The sequence below is a fragment of the Notolabrus celidotus genome, chromosome 14 (assembly GCF_009762535.1).
Source record: "Notolabrus celidotus isolate fNotCel1 chromosome 14, fNotCel1.pri, whole genome shotgun sequence".
NCBI lineage: Eukaryota > Metazoa > Chordata > Actinopteri > Labriformes > Labridae > Notolabrus > Notolabrus celidotus.
The window spans coordinates 21,451,665-21,470,718 of NC_048285.1; the positions used below are offsets into that span (position 1 = coordinate 21,451,665).

Below are 19,054 nucleotides of genomic sequence, written 5' to 3' on the forward strand. Positions count from 1 at the left end.
TGAATCAAGAGACAAGATCTGATGGTAAAATATGAAGGAAACGAAGAAGTGTTGAATATTACAGTTCCTCGAGTGTCCACTTGGGACTGGCCAAAAAGCCCAAAAGCGAAAAGCCCAATGGACCCCATTAACACCTATGTTAGAGTGCCAATCTTAGCAGAATAAGCCTGGCACAAAAAAATGCTTCTGGTTTGAATAACTTATTTCTTATTCGTACACACTGTACAGGAATGTTTTTCTGTAACTCATTGATTTTGAAGATTTTGAAGTTACTAGTTTGGCATAATTGAGCGTAATTAGTGTCATGGCCGACTTGACTGTCAGGTGGGCACACTGTAGCTGATAGCAAAGACAGGCCCTGATTCTGCCTGTTTGCCTACTGCAAGGTTGACCAGCATTTCCAATATTGCCACCACAATTGTTGGGCTTCAAAACTCTGCTTCAGAAACCAGTGTGTGACATCACTGAGAGTGCAGTCACCAATCTATGTTTTGAATCCAGCTCTTGCCGGCACCCAGCTTTGTAATATCTTTAATACTGTATTTGTTTCTTAATGCTAGCAGTGGTGCTATATATTGCACCAGTAGTAAAGCACTACGTAGCAAATTTTTCACGTGTAACTTTGAGCAGTAAAATTAAAACTCAGTTGACTGTACTCGGAAGTAATTAACTGACTTAACTTTGCAGTAATAGTCAACTTTATCTCATAACAAAAGATCAAATTAGCTTTTTCGGACATACATTAGTTTGAAATTATGTGTTAAATGAAAAAATGTATAAGTGATTAGTAGACAGCTGGTTTAAATTCAGATTTATTTCTATACTGTACATGTAAAGGCTGAAAATAGAAAGTAGAGTGGAAGAATACCCCAAATTATAAACCACCAGTTTTCTCAATACTCACATTAGTTTGCTGTTATGAATTGGAATCTTGTTCAATTGCGTAGTCCAGTTTTGACAACCTGATAAGCCAGCAGAAGCTAAGACTCCTTTTTGAACTGTTATCGTCAGGTGTTTTTGAAAACGTAGCCTTTTCTGGGTGTTTTGGCCTTTTTGTCCACACACTAACCACGTTTTAGGTCACAAAAAAGAGTTTTCCAAACGCCCTCATAGGACGATATTTTAAAAACTCGTGTTCATGTAGACAGCAAAAACGTACATTTTGGAAGACACTGACAACATTACCTCAACTTGCGCATGGAAGTTTTTGTTAAGATGCATTGGTGGGATACTGGCGTACGTCTATGGTTTTAATTGCATGTTTACAAGGAAAGCTGTTCTTCATCATTGTATCGCGGTACAATTGCCGCCTGCTCAAGAAGACACTCAATACGCATGTACACAATCTTCTTATGTTGACAGACATGACAGACTGATTACACATCGTCCTTAAATGCTGGCCTGGTATGCTTAAGAGAGTATTTTGAAGAGTTTCTACATTGTTGTGAGGACAGGTTTTTCTTTTTTTAACTTTAACTATTTATTTTTTTTAAACACCCGCGGAAATGTAGACAAGGCATAAGTTATCCACTGCTGTCTTTTTTTGGTCTTTAAAAAGTCTGATGTAAAAGGGGTATCAACTTTAGACAGATTCTCTCAGTCCAAAATAGACATATTTTAATGAGTTGGGTTGCCTGATCAACAGTTCAAATCAAAGAGATGTTCTGCCAACTTTGGTTTAAAACCAAAATCAGGACTATCTGGCAAATTTCTGCATTTCTGAATTCAAATCAATCAAATTTCTGACAATATACTAATTGAAAAACAGCCTCAATCACTTAAAGTCTAGTCAGGACTCACCTGTTGTGTAACACAATCCAATTTTAACTGCTGTCATACTACTGGTAATGTGGAATGCAGACTGACAGTCACTGGGGCAAACAGGGCTGCAAGGTAGCAAGACTTTCACACAGTGTAGTGCTGCCAAACATGCACCATCATTGTGTAGACATCATAATTTGTGCTGCATGTGTGTGTGTGTGTGTGTGTGTGTGTGTGTGTCTGTGTGTGTGTGTGTGTGTGTGTGTGTGTGTGTGTGTGTGTGTGTGTGTGTGTGTGTGTGTGTGTGTGTGTGTGTGTGTGTGTGTTTGCACATGAGTGTGTGATGTAAGTAAAAGTTGTGGACTCCCCTCAGGACAGGAGGCAGTAGACTCTTTAATATTTCAGAGCGGTGATAAATAAGTCAGACAGACTGCAGAGAGATAAGGTGACTCTGCGGATAGGGGTGAGGAGGTGGGAGGTGGGAGGGGGGAGGAGAGAGACAGAGGGAGAAGAGGAGAAAGGGGAAATGGATATAGGAACGTGGAGAGAGATATATAAGGTAATGGAGCAAAAGGTCAGAGAGAGACATGAATAAAAGGAAAGGAGAATTTTTTTTTTGCTATATAAGGAAAAATCCAAACACCTCACAGAAAAGGAAGATCTCCCTTAGTGAGCGGACTATAAACATGTTATCATCCAAAGAACAGTCAGTAATGTGGGTCAAATTTTAAAAATGCTGTAGTCCAATCAGATTTCAGTGTTCCCATTCCCTCACATATACCCCAAAAAAACCCAATCTCATATCTCCAGTTCCCCTCCCTCGACATTACTGACCTGGAAACACTCAGGTTGAATGACAGATTTTGATTTTGAGGACGAAAGAGATCAGAGGAGGATCAGAGGCAGGGGGGAGATAAGTAGGCACGGTGGAAGGAAAGAGGGAGGGGGGGGGGGGTGGATGGAGAGGTAGGAGGAAGGGAGGGAGGGAGAGAAAACAGAGACAGTTACTGTGCGAAAAGGTCAACAGAGGCGGAGAGAAAGTGTGAGCGAGGAAGATGAAAAACAGGGGAAGAGGTGGGAAAACATGTCATGCCTTTTTCTTTGGGGGGACTGGCCCTGTGGTGCTGTGGCCTCCAGTCTGACAGACTTATGATCAAAAGATGGGGGGGGGGAAACACCTCCACTGGCATTTCATACAAAATCTATCTCACAGTGTGATGTACAGATAGCCTCTATCTGAGAACCATCTGCGACTCTTAAAGCTTAGATTTAAAACAAATGTGGTGCATTTTTGCTGCACCACCAGCCTGAAAATCTTAGGTTAGGGGCAAGGCGTTGTCTAACCATCCATGTTTTCTTCCTCATATCCTCTAAAAATAAATAAAACCTCTTCCCTGCCTTTTTTTCTCCTCCAAACTGCAGCTTTAAGCTCCCTTTTACCCAATCTTCACTTTCACTTCTACCTCTGGAAGCCTGCAGTGCTCTTATTTCTTGGCTACTTCGCAAATCCACCCTCCTCTTTTTTCCTCTTCTACCCCCTACATACTCCTTTCTCTCTTTTGACCCAACCGAGGACACTTACCATGATTTTCATCCTCCTCGCCCCCTAAATGAAACATCCCTCCTCCTCTTAGCGGCCGTAGGTAGTGCTGCCAGCTTCGTCTGCTGCGTAAGCTCATTATATCAAGTCAGGAAGAGGGCAACATACAGGACTTGTGAGGATAACAAACACATGCAGGTACTGGATGTGTACACTAGAAGGAGTGGGAGGATCTAAAAATATCAAAAGTTCAACAGGAAGGGAAGGAGGAATTAATTGGGTGAATAAATAGACAGAAGAGTGGGAGAGGGCTGAGGGGGAAAAAAAAGAAAGTGAATCCATGGGGAGAACGTATAGTCCCAATTGCCCCAGTGGGATTAGTGTAAATCTAATCTGCCCCGCTGTCTCTTCTACTCCTTTTAGCCTCGGCTTAGAGACGCTCTCAGGAAGAGAGCAGGGAGCCTAAGAGCCTTGAGCTGTTAGCATTAGCTCACATCACCGTAAGCTTCCTCTGCACCACACTAATCAATTACCAAGCCTGCTTATCTGCCTCTAAACTTCCCATCCACTCAGAGTCATCACCAGCTCATGAACCACACACACACACACACACACACACACACACACACACACACACACACACACACACACACACACACACACACACACACACACACACACACACACACACACACACACACACACACACACACACACACACACACACACACTGGATGTGATGGATTGTGTATATGTGCTGTGCTAATGGGCGTCAGTCTCTGCAGCAGCCCATCATCACAGTCAAGTTCGCATTTTTCCAATATCCAGTCTGATGTGAAAACCTGCCGTGACTATACAGAAAAATTATAGACAGAGGAAGCCAAGATTGCAAATATCTTCCATTGGAGCTGAGAAAATTACAAGTTGATTTATGAGTTAATGATATACAACTCATTGATTGATTCAGTCGCTCCAAATTCATGCTTCTGCAGTTCTTGGAGGCTTTAGTCTGCCATAAAAAAGTGATTATTTTTGGGGGTGTTAGGCTGTGGATCAAACAAAAAGTTCATTCTACAGGCGTCAACATGGATCGACAGTATAGGACGCCTACGTGCACGCTCAGTCAAACATCATTGGGCCTCGCTAGTTGACACTAGTAAGTTGAACTGATTGATCATTGTAGCCGGATATTTCCGTTTAAGCAATATTAAATGAGTTGCTACAGAACACCCCTAATCAATGGTGATCCAAACTGTCAATCAATTACTCAAGAATATAATTGGCCGATGAATAAATCATGAAAACAGATGCAGCCAAAGTCTCAGATACACTGCTGTGTCTTGACTTACTGTAAGGGATCTGCTTCTAAAAATAAATATGGTAAAATGGTTTCATAAGAAGTGTTGAACTTTGTAGTTTTGGATTTAAAAATGGCTATGTTGGATTTACTCCTAAGCAAGATTTATTTTGAGGGGCTAAAATGTCATCAAGGAACTTTTAAAAGTACACTTTGTGACTCATTTTGTCAGTCACATCTGCAATAAGAGTTTTAATCCCAAGGTATGAGAAACTATCTTAAAGCAAAAATCTGTAAGCAAAGTTTTCTTGAAAGGGAGCCCAGTGCCACCATAAACCTAGCTTGGTTGTTAATAGGAAAATATGTGTGCTGGCAGGTATGTAGCTGAGGTCAGAGCATGCTAACAAACCTGTTTGGACTTTCAGAATGAGGCCAAAGACACAACCAAAGGCTTCAAATATTAAGCTCTGGGTGCCAGGAGATAGCCCGGCTGTTTTCGAAACCACCTGCACCTGAAACATACTGCTTACTACATACTGTGTTTGTAGTATGTAGTATGACTGTTCTGTTGGATCTTTTTTGCAGGATGCTGGGTCAGGTGTCGCTGGATTTCCTGTTTCGGAAAGCAGAAGTAAACAACGACCAAGCTGATAGTGAAGCATCACTTGTGATTTAAAAAGTTAAGAAGTGGTTCCTATGGAATTTAATACTTTTCACAGCACATAAAAACTGAGTGCCCCCCATCATACATGGTAAAAAGAAGAAGCTTAACGTTACCGCTGTGCATTGTGGGAAACAGTATGCGAGGGAGACTTGTCCGCTGCATACTGGGAGATTTTCCCAAATCAGTACATCCTGGAAGTTTTGGGATACTGCAGATGTTGCTCTTGTTCACATACTGCTTACTACATACTGAATTTTGGCCAAATCAGTACGTACTGCTAGTATAGTAGGCGGTTTCGAAAACAGCCCCCATCTCTGACGAGATCAGTGCAGGTTTTAGGCTTTTAGCCACAACTGACTTATACAAACAGATTAAAGGAATCAGACTCATTGGCAGGTATCCCTGATGAACATGCAAGCTTCACCCTTAATCTGCTTCTTCACCTCGTCCCTCTCTCTCTCTTAAACGTCATCTGTTTCTTTCCCTCAGGGCTAAGAACTTTATCTAACCCTCATGCAGCAGATGGTTCATCAGACTGCCTAACCAGCGTTACACTGACCCCGCTGCACCCTGCTCAATGAGGGCATTGAAAAAGAGGGACCACAGAGGAAAACAACAGGGTGAAAAAAAACTCTTAAACGGTCATAAATCTCAAAGGGCCACAATCAACAGTGTGTTGCACACTTCCAGCAAGACCCGGCTATACAAACAATCACGCATACTCGGCCTGCAGAACACACACACGCACATTTGTGCTCAGAGAAGATCGCCCCTCCTCCCAATTTTAATCACAAGCACAAATTAATGACATGCTTCAGAGGGAGATCTGTACTCTTATCCTGTGAGCCTTGGTTACAGTGTAAATTAAAGACAACCTGGCTCACAGTGTATTTGAAGGTTTGCAGAGAATAGAAACCATGTGAAAATTTGAAACATTCATATCATCTGCATTCCTGCTGTCTGGATGGAGTGATGTCTGTGCAGCATATGTGTGCAGCGGAGCAGCTTCAGCAATGTACATACAAACTTGTGCAGAGGAATGAAGCATGAAAACTCTGAGAGGAAACAAAGTTTCATTTTAAAAATCCTCAAATAAAAGGCATAAAGTGATAAAACAGCAGCAGGAAAACACAACCAGGAGGCCTGTATCTATTGACCAGGATGCACCTGCCCTAACCACAGGCCCATCTGGCCAGTGTGAAGAGAGGAAGAGGCACGACTGTGAGCGTTACAAGAATCACAGCTCAGTCTCTTTGCGCACACAATCACACCAATGTCACTAACTCCTAACAGCTGCGACTTACTACCTTCTCTCAGCCAACATTCTTCTGCCACTGTGCCTCACTGCCAAGACAGGCAGGCAAAGTCCAAACTGACTCATCTATTTTCCCAATCCAAACAGACAAACAAACAATTGTAGGGCTGGCGCTGGCTGGCGTGCAGTCTTAGGCCCCTATAGTCGGATTTAAATCGTAGACGATGCTCAACAGGAAAAACAACATTCTTTTATTTCAGGGTTTTATGTAACTGCCTTCCACCAGCGAAACAAAGTGTAAATAAGACCAGTCAATTCAAGCCATGTGATTAGATTTAAGGCCCGCTAATCAGCTACACACCAAAATAAACAAGCATCCTGTAAGGCTGTGCAGTCTAATGGCACTGCTATGGACAAATATAGCAGTGCTGGAGGCGAGCTTTATGCATTCAGAGCCAGGCTGGCTTTGCAACCCCTACAATTGGATTTTAAACCTACACTTCCAACACAATCAGCATGCTTGGCATTTAAAATAGCTAACACATCACATGGGGTAGTGTGTTAGTGCACGGACATTGAGCGACTGGAAGTGGCAAGCGGCCGAGCAGCGAGTGTGGGCACAGCGGGGCCAGGGGGGAGATGCTATAATGGGGGAAGGCAGGTTGACATGGCCTCGGAGATGGAGTTTTTGTGGCACATTCATTGACTGCCAACCCCTCGTAGAAGAGGGGAGAAAGAGAGGGGGGAACAGGTGAAAAGAGAAAACAGGGTGCTGGGAGGGTGACACGAGGGAGGGGGGATTGGCGGCTAAACTCAACAGCTCCATTACCAAACCAAAGTCGCCTCACTGGAAGAGGAGTGGACAAAATGGGGCAGTGCAAAGCTAAAAACCATAGTGCTCCAACTTCACATCTAACTTCCTGCACTGCAATACAACCTCAACACTTACTGATATGTGATGTGAGAACAATGACCTTGTGGCTTTCTTCTGCTTGGAGGTGTGTGTATATTTAGTCAGGGAGTTTGAGGAGAAGTGTTTGACAGAGCGGGCGTTAAATTATTGAGCAGTCACAGCCAGAGAGGAAGGACTTCACACTGAGGCTGAAGAAGACTCTCTTATCTGGTGCTACATGCTGTTGGCAAACACACACAAAAACCTGTCATATGGACACACACACATATCAAACCAGATCATACCTTTCAAATGCTCTCATCCAAAGTGAGGAGGAAATGTTTTTTATAATGCTAAGGCCAAAACACGAAATAGATGTGGACATTTGATGAAGCTTCACTATTTGTTTTATGGAAAAAGGATGAGGGTGGAAAAAAAGAGATTACAGATGTTTAACTCCAGGGCTAAACATTTGACAAGCAACAGCCCCATTCATGCATTTTTCTGGTGTGTAATACTCTGCGACTCCACTCTCAGTTGTTCCCCGTCAGTCCTCTTGCTGCAAGGAAAACAAACCTCACCACTGGGGTACAAATTACCAAAAGGTCAGAAGACTTTCAGCAGAACCCTCCAGCTCTCCGGTCTCTTCTCTGCTGTACGAGTATTTTCCAGCAGAGCATGACCTCCCGTGTGCTTCTTACTTTCCACTTCACTCTAAATCAAGGCAGAGCTAAAAAATACTGGAGCACCAGCTTTTGCCACAAGTGACAGAAGTAGGTACAGAAGGATGAGTAATTCTGCTGATCGTCACTGAATTAATTCCTCTTTTTTTGCCTGGTGAGTCAATGCGCAGAATTAACTGCTGGCACTGCCAGGACCTCAGTTCCAATCAAGGACTCTTCAGTTTATGACTACAGCCCTACTGTTGATGCTTCATCCTGAGCCTGGTGCTGAAGGGACCGTCTCCCTATTCAGTGTACCACCCTGTAGTCATAGTCATGTCATAGTTTCTCAAGAGGCGTGTACTGGCCCCTGGCACCACCTTCACAAACAGACTCAATGTCCTAAAACTGTCCAAAATTGATTGATTGCTCACTCTGGGGCATAGACACAAGCTTCAAATTAATTGTGACTTTGCATACTTTATTAATGCATTGAAATACATCTAACAGATACAAAGCAATACTGATTTAGAGTTCTGCTTGTGTGTTATCAATATTTAACCCAACATGTACTCTCCCACTAATCTCCAAACACATCATCTACGGTCTAATGAGGATATAGTCCATGGAAGAGAAAACGTATGGGGGCTTCCACTGGAGCCAGGGGCTAGGAAGAAAGGACTTCTTGTCAATATTTGTAGTTTCTGTGCGTCGTCTTTGTTTACAGTCCCACTAACAAGTTAAGAAGCTGGACTGGACTTTGTGTTGAGAAGAAGTCTCAGAGTGGTTTTTAGCTGTATGCAATTGTCTGTTCAATGAAATTGATTGAAGCTAAATCGACCAGGATTGCATTACATTCGCTCTCCACAGAGACCGTTTTCTTGCTTATATTCAACACGTGCTTAAACACTGGTGGAGAACACCCCTTGCACTATTATCAGAAACCAGGACACATCCGATACCAAAATCTGGACCTGAGGAGTCCGTATTTCTATGCAGAATCTGAAAATAGAGAGAACCTCACTCACTAGCTCAGTTTTGGTCTCCACCAGCTTCTGAGGGAGTGGGAGGCTAATTAGCAGCCTAATGCTCCACTAAAGGTGCTTTTTGACCAGAAGTACCCAGATTTAGAAGTACCACTTTTAGTTCTGGGAACTCCTCTTCAAGGGTCTAAATAGTTTCTGGGGCCTGCGTCTCCACTGAGGCATGAAGTCCCATGAAGATTATGCAAATCTGGCCAGTGACGTATGGAGAAACAATAAAAGTAATTGCTCTAAACCGCCAGACCTTAGTTTACATAGACGCATCCCTGCTATCAGGCTAATAAAGAAGACGATTATACAGTTAATAAATCGAGTGTAATGTTAACTGCAGGTGAAATAAAAACAATGCAGATATTAAACAAATCAGAAACGTTCAGCAAGTCCCCAATGCAGGGACTTTTCAAGGGGTAGAACTAAATTTGGACCCATGGTTCCTGCTGTCAAAACATGCAGTTCCTCAAAATGTCCCTAGTTCCTGCAGTTGAAAAGCACCTTAAGTGCAGCAAGTACTACTACTTTACTCTTTATGTTTGCAGGGACATGCCCCAGATGCCACCCTGGAATCCTGAGCTATAATTAGAAGACAGAAGTCAGGCTTATATTAAAATCAACTATCTGGGCTATGTTGTAATAGGCTGGCTTTAACTGTATTTAAATAATGCACATGTTCTCTTGGTTAATGTCTTCAAATGTGACTTTGGACAAACAGCTTCTTTCTAAGTCCTTGAGGATTTAGTCTTGGAAGTTATATGCGTCACCACTCTATTTTGTTTCTTTCCAACGTCAAAAGCTAATGATACAGGGGAATATTACAGCTGTATGATACCTCAATGTTGTTAAAGTAGATAGTGAAGACGGAGAGTGTAAATGCACACATAACCAGGCCACCCCTGTTTATGTCAGTGTCCAAGCTTGGCAACCCTAGTCAAAAAAGTCTGGACATGCCCCTGTATGTGTGGTGTTTTTGGGCTTGGTAGGTTCTGTACTGTTGTTTATTGGCACTAGGGGTGCAACGGATCAAAAAACTCACGGTTCGGATCGGATCACGGTTTTGAGTCACGGATCGGATCATTTTTCGGATCAGCAAAAAAAAATACAAATAAAAAAAGAAGACAATTCAAATATAACTTTGTCCTCCATTTATTTTGTAAAACCCTTGTAAACTTTTGCCCATTAAATAAAAACAAGATTCAACTCAAAATGTACTGCTTGTGCAAAGCACCCCATATGTGGGCCCAGTCCTGCCTCATTCACTGCATTTCATGGCATGACAAGTGAAGGAGCAGAGGAACTTCAAAAGTTTCACTCCATTCTTCTTTCATTTGCCGATTTTCACCGTCCACTTTTCTTTGAGCTGCAAACTGTGAACACACCTTTTCGTGCATTCTAGGGTCCTACAGCTGGCAAAGTGCCAATATGCGAACCGCTCCATAAACGAAAGTGAAAGTTAAAAATTTCACTCGCAGCATTGAACTCTAAGTGACCCAGTAACAGCCTGTCTGCGTATCTGACATGGAGACAAGTCCCGGTAAACACACTGTGACCCAACCAAAACACAGAGTGAAGGAGTAACAGTTCGGGGGCCACAAATAGGCGGCCGGGTGCGGCCCGCGGCCCGCGTATTGACGGCCTCTGGTCTAGTGGGTGCGCAACGGAGTTTCATAACGTGGCTCAAGCACATTCAGCATTCACTGTATTTCACAGGGAAACCAAAATGCTCCCATACACGTGACTTACAAGATGCAGGAGGTTTTTCAAGTCCCTCTGCTCCTCCACTTGCCACGACAACAGCTGCGCTTGACGAGTGAGTGTGGATTCTACATGCGGTCATCACGTGAACACGCGCAACTTTTTTCATCAACCGATCCGCGGACCACGTCCGTGCCGAACCGTGGAGAGGCATCCGTACGGATCACGGATCAACGATGATCCGTTGCACCACTATATTAGCACAGTCTTATAAAAAAAGGCTGCGAGCTGTGGCTAAAATAGCAAGTGTACAATTAGCCACATCATCAAATGTTAGTCAAAAATACGTTTTTGCTGCCTCAACAATTCATAAATCCTCTTTGTATTTAGTTTTAGTGATTAACTTCCCATTTAGTCATATAAACCAGCCCGAGGCACTGACGTCATGTAGAATGTTGGGAAGCAGGTGTCTAGTCCTGATAGGCCTGAGGAATTTGAGTCTCCAACACTAACGCCGTCTCTCCCTGGAAGTCCAGATAACAGTGGACTGCCCCTCTGATCTCTGAGTGACTCGTCAACTTCCATGAAGGAGAAATGGAGCACCTTCTTTTGAAGGCTTGCAACACACATAAATATTCATATGCTCACACATGCCTTGCTGCCCTTGGTCTTAACACACACATACACACACCCACCCCCTCTTCATTTGCTCTCTCTGTCTAATCCTGTAATGCCAACAGAGCAATTAGTCACATACCAGCTCTTTCTTTCATCTCTCCAGGGAGAGCAGACTCAGGAGGAATTCAAGCTGCTTAGTATCTTAACTATGTAACTCACCCCATGCTTCGTGAGTGATACACAAACATGAACATAAGCACATTAAAGCACCTAATATTCAAACAGCAGCTTCTCTGGCTATTAGATATACTTCACTGGGAGCTAAGGACAGTGAACTATGTTGCAGCACCGCTTCAGCTGCTCTTAAAAGTCCAGTCGGCTTTGAAAATCAAGAGATGAGCAATGAAGTTGAAAACTAAAATGGCAATTCAGCCTGAATATGATGCAAAGTGAAACTACAGTCAAGCTCTAATACAAAGAAGATCCCTTTGAAAATGGTCATTGTTCTTGTACTTCTAGCACTCTTTCTTCTTCTGCACTCCGCCATCACCTCCTTCACAGATATATCTATCAAAGCTCACTCACAAACAAACACCACTGATTGAAGCAGCATGAAAAAGAGCTGTGATAAAAATCAACAAAATAAAGGATGGCAAAAACAGACACCGCGCTCAAGTTAAACAGCCTTGTATTTTCTCTGTTCTCTACAGCTGAGGTGATTTTGCAGCGCCTGAAGCCACAACCTGACAGCGAGGCAGGGAGGAGCAGAGTGCGGCTCACTCTCTCCATGCTGGTAAAGGAACAAATGGCTCATGTTGCAGTTATATAGATGGAGAGCCCAGGGTTATCACTTTCATGCAGGTTATTCCCATATGTCAGCTGGAAATCTATCTCCATTTAACAGATAAACCCCTCCCTGAGCCAACGTTTAATGTGACAGAGACTGCCCATGGATATATACACACATTAAACACTGATTTTTAACACTTTGGAAATTGAATTTGGACTGGTGTGTGTGTGAGGGTATGTGGTGCGGAGCGATAGTGAAGCAAAAGGAGAGGTTTCTGGAGGTTATTTATCGCTGATGATGCTGTACCTGCTTGTGAGCTGGCTGGTTTAGGTAAGATGTTAGAAAAGTTACAGAGTTGACCTTGATAAGGTTTTATAAGTTAAGCTTTACTTACAACATGCTGGACTAACAGAGGATTAGTGTGGCAATTTTTAAAATATTCACACATAATAAAATATATACATAAATAAGCTTCTTGATGCAGATGGAAATTAACTAATTGCTTGTCTGTCGCTTTCTAGAAAAAAAAAAAAAAACATACACCAAACAAGTGCTAACAAGTTAAACCATGAGTGCTTAATCCCTGCACAAACAGGAAGGTAAAAATAACATGTTATGGTTTCCGAAGGAGTTTGCACATGCTCTAAGTACTTCTTGCAAACAAACATTGCATGCACTGAGAGTCATCTTTGCAATTTTGAGGTTGCCAGACATCGGAAATGCTGCAGGGTATTGAACGGGTTGGTTGTGAAGAAACAGTTACACCATGCAGCAGCTATTTAAAACTACAAGTTACTGTTGTCACATTTCTGTTTTCGTAAGGATTAAATACAGACAAAGAACAAGTGGATTTGTTAACCTTTGGACGGAGCCAGGAGTGCCGTTTCCAGTCTCTGTGCTATAAGCCGATTGCCTCCTGACTACTGCAACATCACTGATGCAGACATAAGATTGATTCAATCTTCAACTTTTTTAATTGGCAAAAAGAAGAACATTTTCCAACAACATTGATGCATTAGCGTTTGTGAATATTTGTGTAAAAATCCATTTTGCACACCATTTTTACTGACGTGATTGCTTTTCCAGTGAGCACTAATAACACTGTGATTTGAGGCTTTCAAAACATTCATCTACAGCATGTGCTCTTTCACAAAAAATGCTACCTGCTTTCACAACAACTTAGCAATCAGTGATGGTGTTAGAAAGAAGGGAGCAAAGACGAAGCACTCTGAAAGAATGACAGATAATGTTCAAGGAAGATGATGAAGGAAATGTTCCCTATTTTCTAACGTTTAACAGCTAAAATAATTAATATGTTCAGGCTAATTGAGAACATTTCTGTTTAATCTCTGACCACATCAGTTGGCACACTCACATCCGAGAGGAAATACATTCGACATGTCTGCCTATGACAGGCTCTGTAAACAGTATCCAAGATCTGCAAATGTAGATGCCAAGTCTGAGGAGCTAAATAAATGCTAAGACAAGTCCTGACATTTCCTTAATGACTGTGTATGCGGTCTGTATGAGCAGAGTGCGTGGGAAGAAATGAAAGCGGCTGACACCTTGCTAACTAGCCAGCTGAGGCAGCCTGCGTGTATTCCTGGTGTCGCCTTGGGCCACACAGCATCTCCTCTGCCCCGTGGCTAGAGGAAAATATCCAGATTCGCTAAAGAGAGGAAGTCGTTTCTGAGCGCTGCTGTCTGGCAACCGTTTTCCTCACACTTCAAAAGAAGGCGTGGGTACGAAAACAGACCAAATTGTTGCCTATGGACATGCTGTGATAAAACAACCTCTCGCCTACATTGGCAAATCCGAGCCTTCTCTTCTTTCTCTCACTCTCACCATTGATGCTCTCCCACTCCTTTTCTCCTTTCTCTGTCACATGCACACACATTTATCCTGTATTTTTTATGTCTCCTTGTCTTTCAATCATATGTGTGTTAGCTGTAGCAGGCCTAACAGGTTTGGCCAGTAGTCTCCTGAGAGGAACTCCAAAGGAGGAGAGAAGCATGGGGAAAAAGGCCGCAGGGAAAAAACAATCCGATGACCACTTTTGGTCAAAAGCTGCAGCAGTCAGCACTGCAGCCTAAAATTTAATTTCCCCTAAAAGAACAGCTATCCTCTATGCCTTTGCCTGCCTATTTTTAGCATGTTATCGTCCAGCCTCAATCAGACCACAGCAGTCAAACTCAGAGTGAAGACCATCTCTGCCTGTCAGGCTCAAAACAGCATGAGGTCTCTTAATAATTACAGCTGACTGATGAAATAATGATGTGTAATGTTCAAAGTAAAACCCAAACAGAGAGAGGAAAGGGTTAAAGACAGAGGGATACCCTGCCACTTATTTTTTGTTTTATTTTCTATGTAACTCCATTGCATCAATGCTGTCAGCTGAGGTCATGTTATTGTGCTGAGAAACAATGCCAGTGCAGAAGAAAGCCGTGACTTCATGATAAATCAGCGTTTTCATCTTCTCGCACAGCTATGGCATCATCTCAGATGCTCTTTGTCCCTTTAACTGTCATCTTTCTCAAAGCTCTCATTGTGACTCTCTTTGTAAAGATGTTCCCTTGCTGCTGTGAATGTATTGCAACGCTTGTGCCCTGGTGTCAGAAAACAATGGAAGGAAAAAGAGATTTCTTAGCTGCCAAAAAAGGAGAAGTATCGACTGAGGGTGGACAGCGACCAGCAAATCAGTGATCTAATGACCCACTTCAGTCATGCCTTCCCCTTAGATCTGAGCTCATCTGAAAAGAACTGAGTTCATCCTCCTGCTTCTTGCTATAATCATGTTAGACTGTGGAGCCTATATGCTGCATGCATCCAAAAAATTTCGGCACAAAAACATGAAGTATTCATATTTTTGGCTTGATTTTAAGCTATAAATAGACAAGATTGAGTTGCCATGCCATTTGGAAGCAAACAGAGTAAGAGTGGGTGAAAGTGTGTGCAGAGCTGTAGCAAGGATTTATGGACTCCTACGCACAGTCATGAATTCTTGGTTACCTCTCAATTTATCTGCAAGTACTTCATGAACACGGGTGGATTACCAGTATAATCCAGGCACTCTGAGATGCAGCATCTTTACCGTGTGTCAACTGATGTGTCCTAACTCAATTATGGAAATATGCACCCCATCTCAAAGAGGGCTTAGCTTGAAGACCTTGGTTTGTTTTCGTTCAATCCAATTGCCATGTGTGCAAAGTGTGTACACAAAGTATTCACTCAGTATATTTTAGAGCCCCTGGGTACCATGATGCATGTGTTTTATTGGTCTTTTACTGCATCACTCAGAAGTGGACGGGTATACATCGCAGTTGGTTGAAAGCCAAGTGTGTCTCATGCAGATGCTAAAGGGTACTTGGTGCATTTTTATGAGAGGCTGATGGCTGTGACAGTATGTGAAGACTTGGGGGACTGTACTGGAGGCTGCATGCACAAAGTGTAGGTTTTAGATGGCTTTAATAAGACTTTAGAAAAAGGCTGATATGAGATACTGGGGGCTCCTGAAGGTATCTGGCGGCTTGGGACTGAGAACAGGCTGGTTTTAAAAAGATATAGAGCAGTGAAGTATGTGTAATTACAGTAGCTGCCTTCCTACATTTCAAAGAAGCTGTGCTGTGAGAGCTACCTTCATATTTGCATATTGATTTAAGTGTTTCGATAACTTTTTAGGGTACTTTTGTGTAGTTAACTGCTGAATCTCTTGACATTTGGGGCCATAACAGGAAATAAATCTGTTTAACTATAGCTTTTTTAATATAATTGAACCACCCTTTACATGACCTGCCCTGTTTCACTTTAATTCTGTCTGCAGTGAAGGCATGCACAAGAAATGAGTTAGTAACCCTGCATGGTTCAATGCCCTGCATCTGGAAAGGCATCTGACTAATGCACAATAACTAAAGCTGATGAAACTTGCACTTCCTCAGATAAAGTGTCATATTGTTGTGGTTAAAATAGATAAGCTGTTCAGCATATTTTGCAGTAAGTTGAGCTGAATGGTGGAATGCACTACTTTAAAAGAAGTGTGCATTACTTCACTATGTTTCAACTCAGTTTCAGCACCATCCTTACTTTTGTGCATTGCTTTTACACTGCTTGGCAGTACCTGCACCCAAATGGACTTGAAGCACTTTGTTACTCGTACAGATCTTATTTCCTCTTGTCTAGATCTTTGCTTGTGTTGTTCTTGTTCTCGTATGTACGTCGATTTGGATAAAAGCGTCTGCTAAATGACATTGTAACATTGTAACATCCAAACCAGGTTTCTCCCTGAGATAGATCTACTGTAGTTCCACTTCTTCCAGGGTGATGAAATTGGTAGCTTGCAAAGTTGTGTATCTAAAGTCATTTCCCAACCCTGCACTCCCAGTGTGAATGTAGTGTGGGCTGGATGCATAAGGTGGCATGTTATTCCCCTCAGTTTCCTCTCCTCCACATGCACACTGCACTCACCTCCCCTCCGTGGCCGTCAAAAATCCCAAATATTGACGGGTGAGTCTTGTTGACGAGGTCAGTGAGCACCTCGAACCGATCTTCCATGTGCTCTCGCCGGCCTTGAATGGAATACACAGCCACGTTGTTGCTTTTGAACTCCCAGGTCTTGGAGAACTGTGCATCCAGGACGTCCAGCCCACCGAACCGCTCGTTCTGCATCATCTCCGCCACTTTCCCCTTGACCATCTTGACTGCATCCCGGCTGGACTTGACGATGGTCTTCACTTCGTCCGTGTGGAAGAAGTAACTCCACAGAGCCAGGCTGATACACAGCAGGAAGAGGGTCTCCGGTCTGAGCAGAAAATAACGCATGATCCTACCTAGTAGAGACAGCAGGGTCATTGTATCCTCTATCATTTATTTATTTACATGCAGGAAATCGCGGCAGGTTGTGTGACGCGCGCCCCCGCCGCAGATTTCAGTCCATCGTTGGTGGCGTCTGCAGCTTGGCAGCGGTGGAAGAGGAACATTTAAACGAGATCTTCACGCAGGGAGACCTAAATATTACCCTGACACTTCACTGCATTTCAGCCAGACCCACTAGGCAGGAGGTACAGAGACAGGCAGCAGGAAACAAACACGGTGCTCCGGTTGGTTCCCCTCTACCACGCAGCCCCGCAGTGAGCCACCAGCGACAGTCCACTGACCACCTGAAGCGGTCTGAGAACACCCACCCTCCGGACACAAAACGAAGGTCGCCCGTCAAACAGAGCCACTGTGTTGTTGGCTAGAGTGCAGCAGTGGGCAGAGCTTCTCTCCCCAGCCAGCCCTGCTGCTGCTGTAGTGTGTTCCCAGTCCTGAAATAGCGGTCTGCGATGAGACGCTCACATTCCCAGCTGCCACACTGCCTGCGACTCTCTGCTGGTGCCTGACTAAACATTGGTGCTGCCTTCAGGTGTAGCTCGTAATATACCGAGATACCAAGGAGAGTGTTTGTTGACCACAAATGTGACAAGAAACAGAAAATAACTTTGTTCTTATATGGGAATATACTGTGAGATATCTCCCTGAAACAAATACATCCAAATCTATTTGGTAAATTGTGGATTATGGTGTCGCCCAAATAAGGTGGAGTCTAAGAATGACTTTATTGGTTGATCTCAAGTTTTTTTCCTGGTGCTAATGAAGGCTAAATCACATATAAAATAATTATAGTGGTGTCTTTATGGTGGCCCTGAATTGCAAATCACAACGGCAAATCAGAAAACACTACTGCAAATCAGAAGACACTACTGCAATATCAGAAAACACTACAGCAAATCAGAAAACACTACTGCAAATCAGAAAACACTACTGCAATATCAGAAAACACTACTGCAATATCAGAAAACACTACAGCAAATCAGAAAACACTACAGCAAATCAGAAAACACTAGTGCAAATCAGAAAACACTACAGCAAATCAGAGAACCCTACAGCAAATCAGAAAACACTACTGCAAATCAGAAAACACTACTGCAAATCAGAAAACACTACTGCAAATCAGAAGACACTACTGCAAATCAGAAGACACTACTGCAAATCAGAAAACACTACTGCAATATCAGAAAACACTACAGCAAATCAGAAAACACTACTGCAATATCAGAAAACACTACAGCAAATCAGAAAACACTACAGCAAATCAGAAAACACTAGTGCAAATCAGAAAACACTACAGCAAATCAGAGAACCCTACAGCAAATCAGAAAACACTACTGCAAATCAGAAAACACTACTGCAAATCAGAAAACACTACTGCAAATCAGAAAACACTACTGCAAATCAGAAAACACTACAGCAAATCAGAAAACACTACTGCAAATCAGAAAACACTACAGCAAATCAGAGAACCCTACAGCAAATCAGAAAACACTAGTGCAAATCAGAAAACACTACAGCAAATCAGAGAACCCTACAGCAAATCAGAAAACACTACTGCAAATCAGAAAACACTACTGCAAATCAGAAAACACTACTGCAAATCAGAAAACACTACTGCAAATCAGAAAACACTACAGCAAATCAGAAAACACTACTGCAAATCAGAAAACACTACAGCAAATCAGAGAACCCTACAGCAAATCAGAAAACACTAGTGCAAATCAGAAAACACTACAGCAAATCAGAGAACCCTACAGCAAATCAGAAAACACTACTGCAAATCAGAAAACACTACTGCAAATCAGAAAACACTACGGCAAATCAGAAAAAACTACAGTAAATCAGAAAACACTACTGCAAATCAGAAAACACTAGTGCCATTCAGAAAACACTATGCATGGCAAATCAGAAAACACTACAGCAAATCAGAAAACACTACGGCAAATCAGGAAACACGTCATTTCCCACGAGGGTACC

General features: G+C 42.7%; 1 protein-coding gene across 1 annotated transcript in view; it reads right to left on the reverse strand.

Annotated features, from left to right (window-relative positions):
- ppm1lb (protein phosphatase, Mg2+/Mn2+ dependent, 1Lb) overlaps nucleotides 1-17,596 on the reverse strand; it is a 58,050-nt gene extending 40,454 nt beyond the window's left edge. Inside the window, exon 1 of the mRNA XM_034701995.1 lies at nucleotides 16,673-17,596. Within this exon, the coding sequence (XP_034557886.1) occupies nucleotides 16,673-17,071 (399 nt within the window). The 5' untranslated portion in view covers nucleotides 17,072-17,596. The remainder of the gene's footprint in view (nucleotides 1-16,672) is intronic.
- Nucleotides 17,597-19,054: the final 1,458 nt, after the last annotated feature.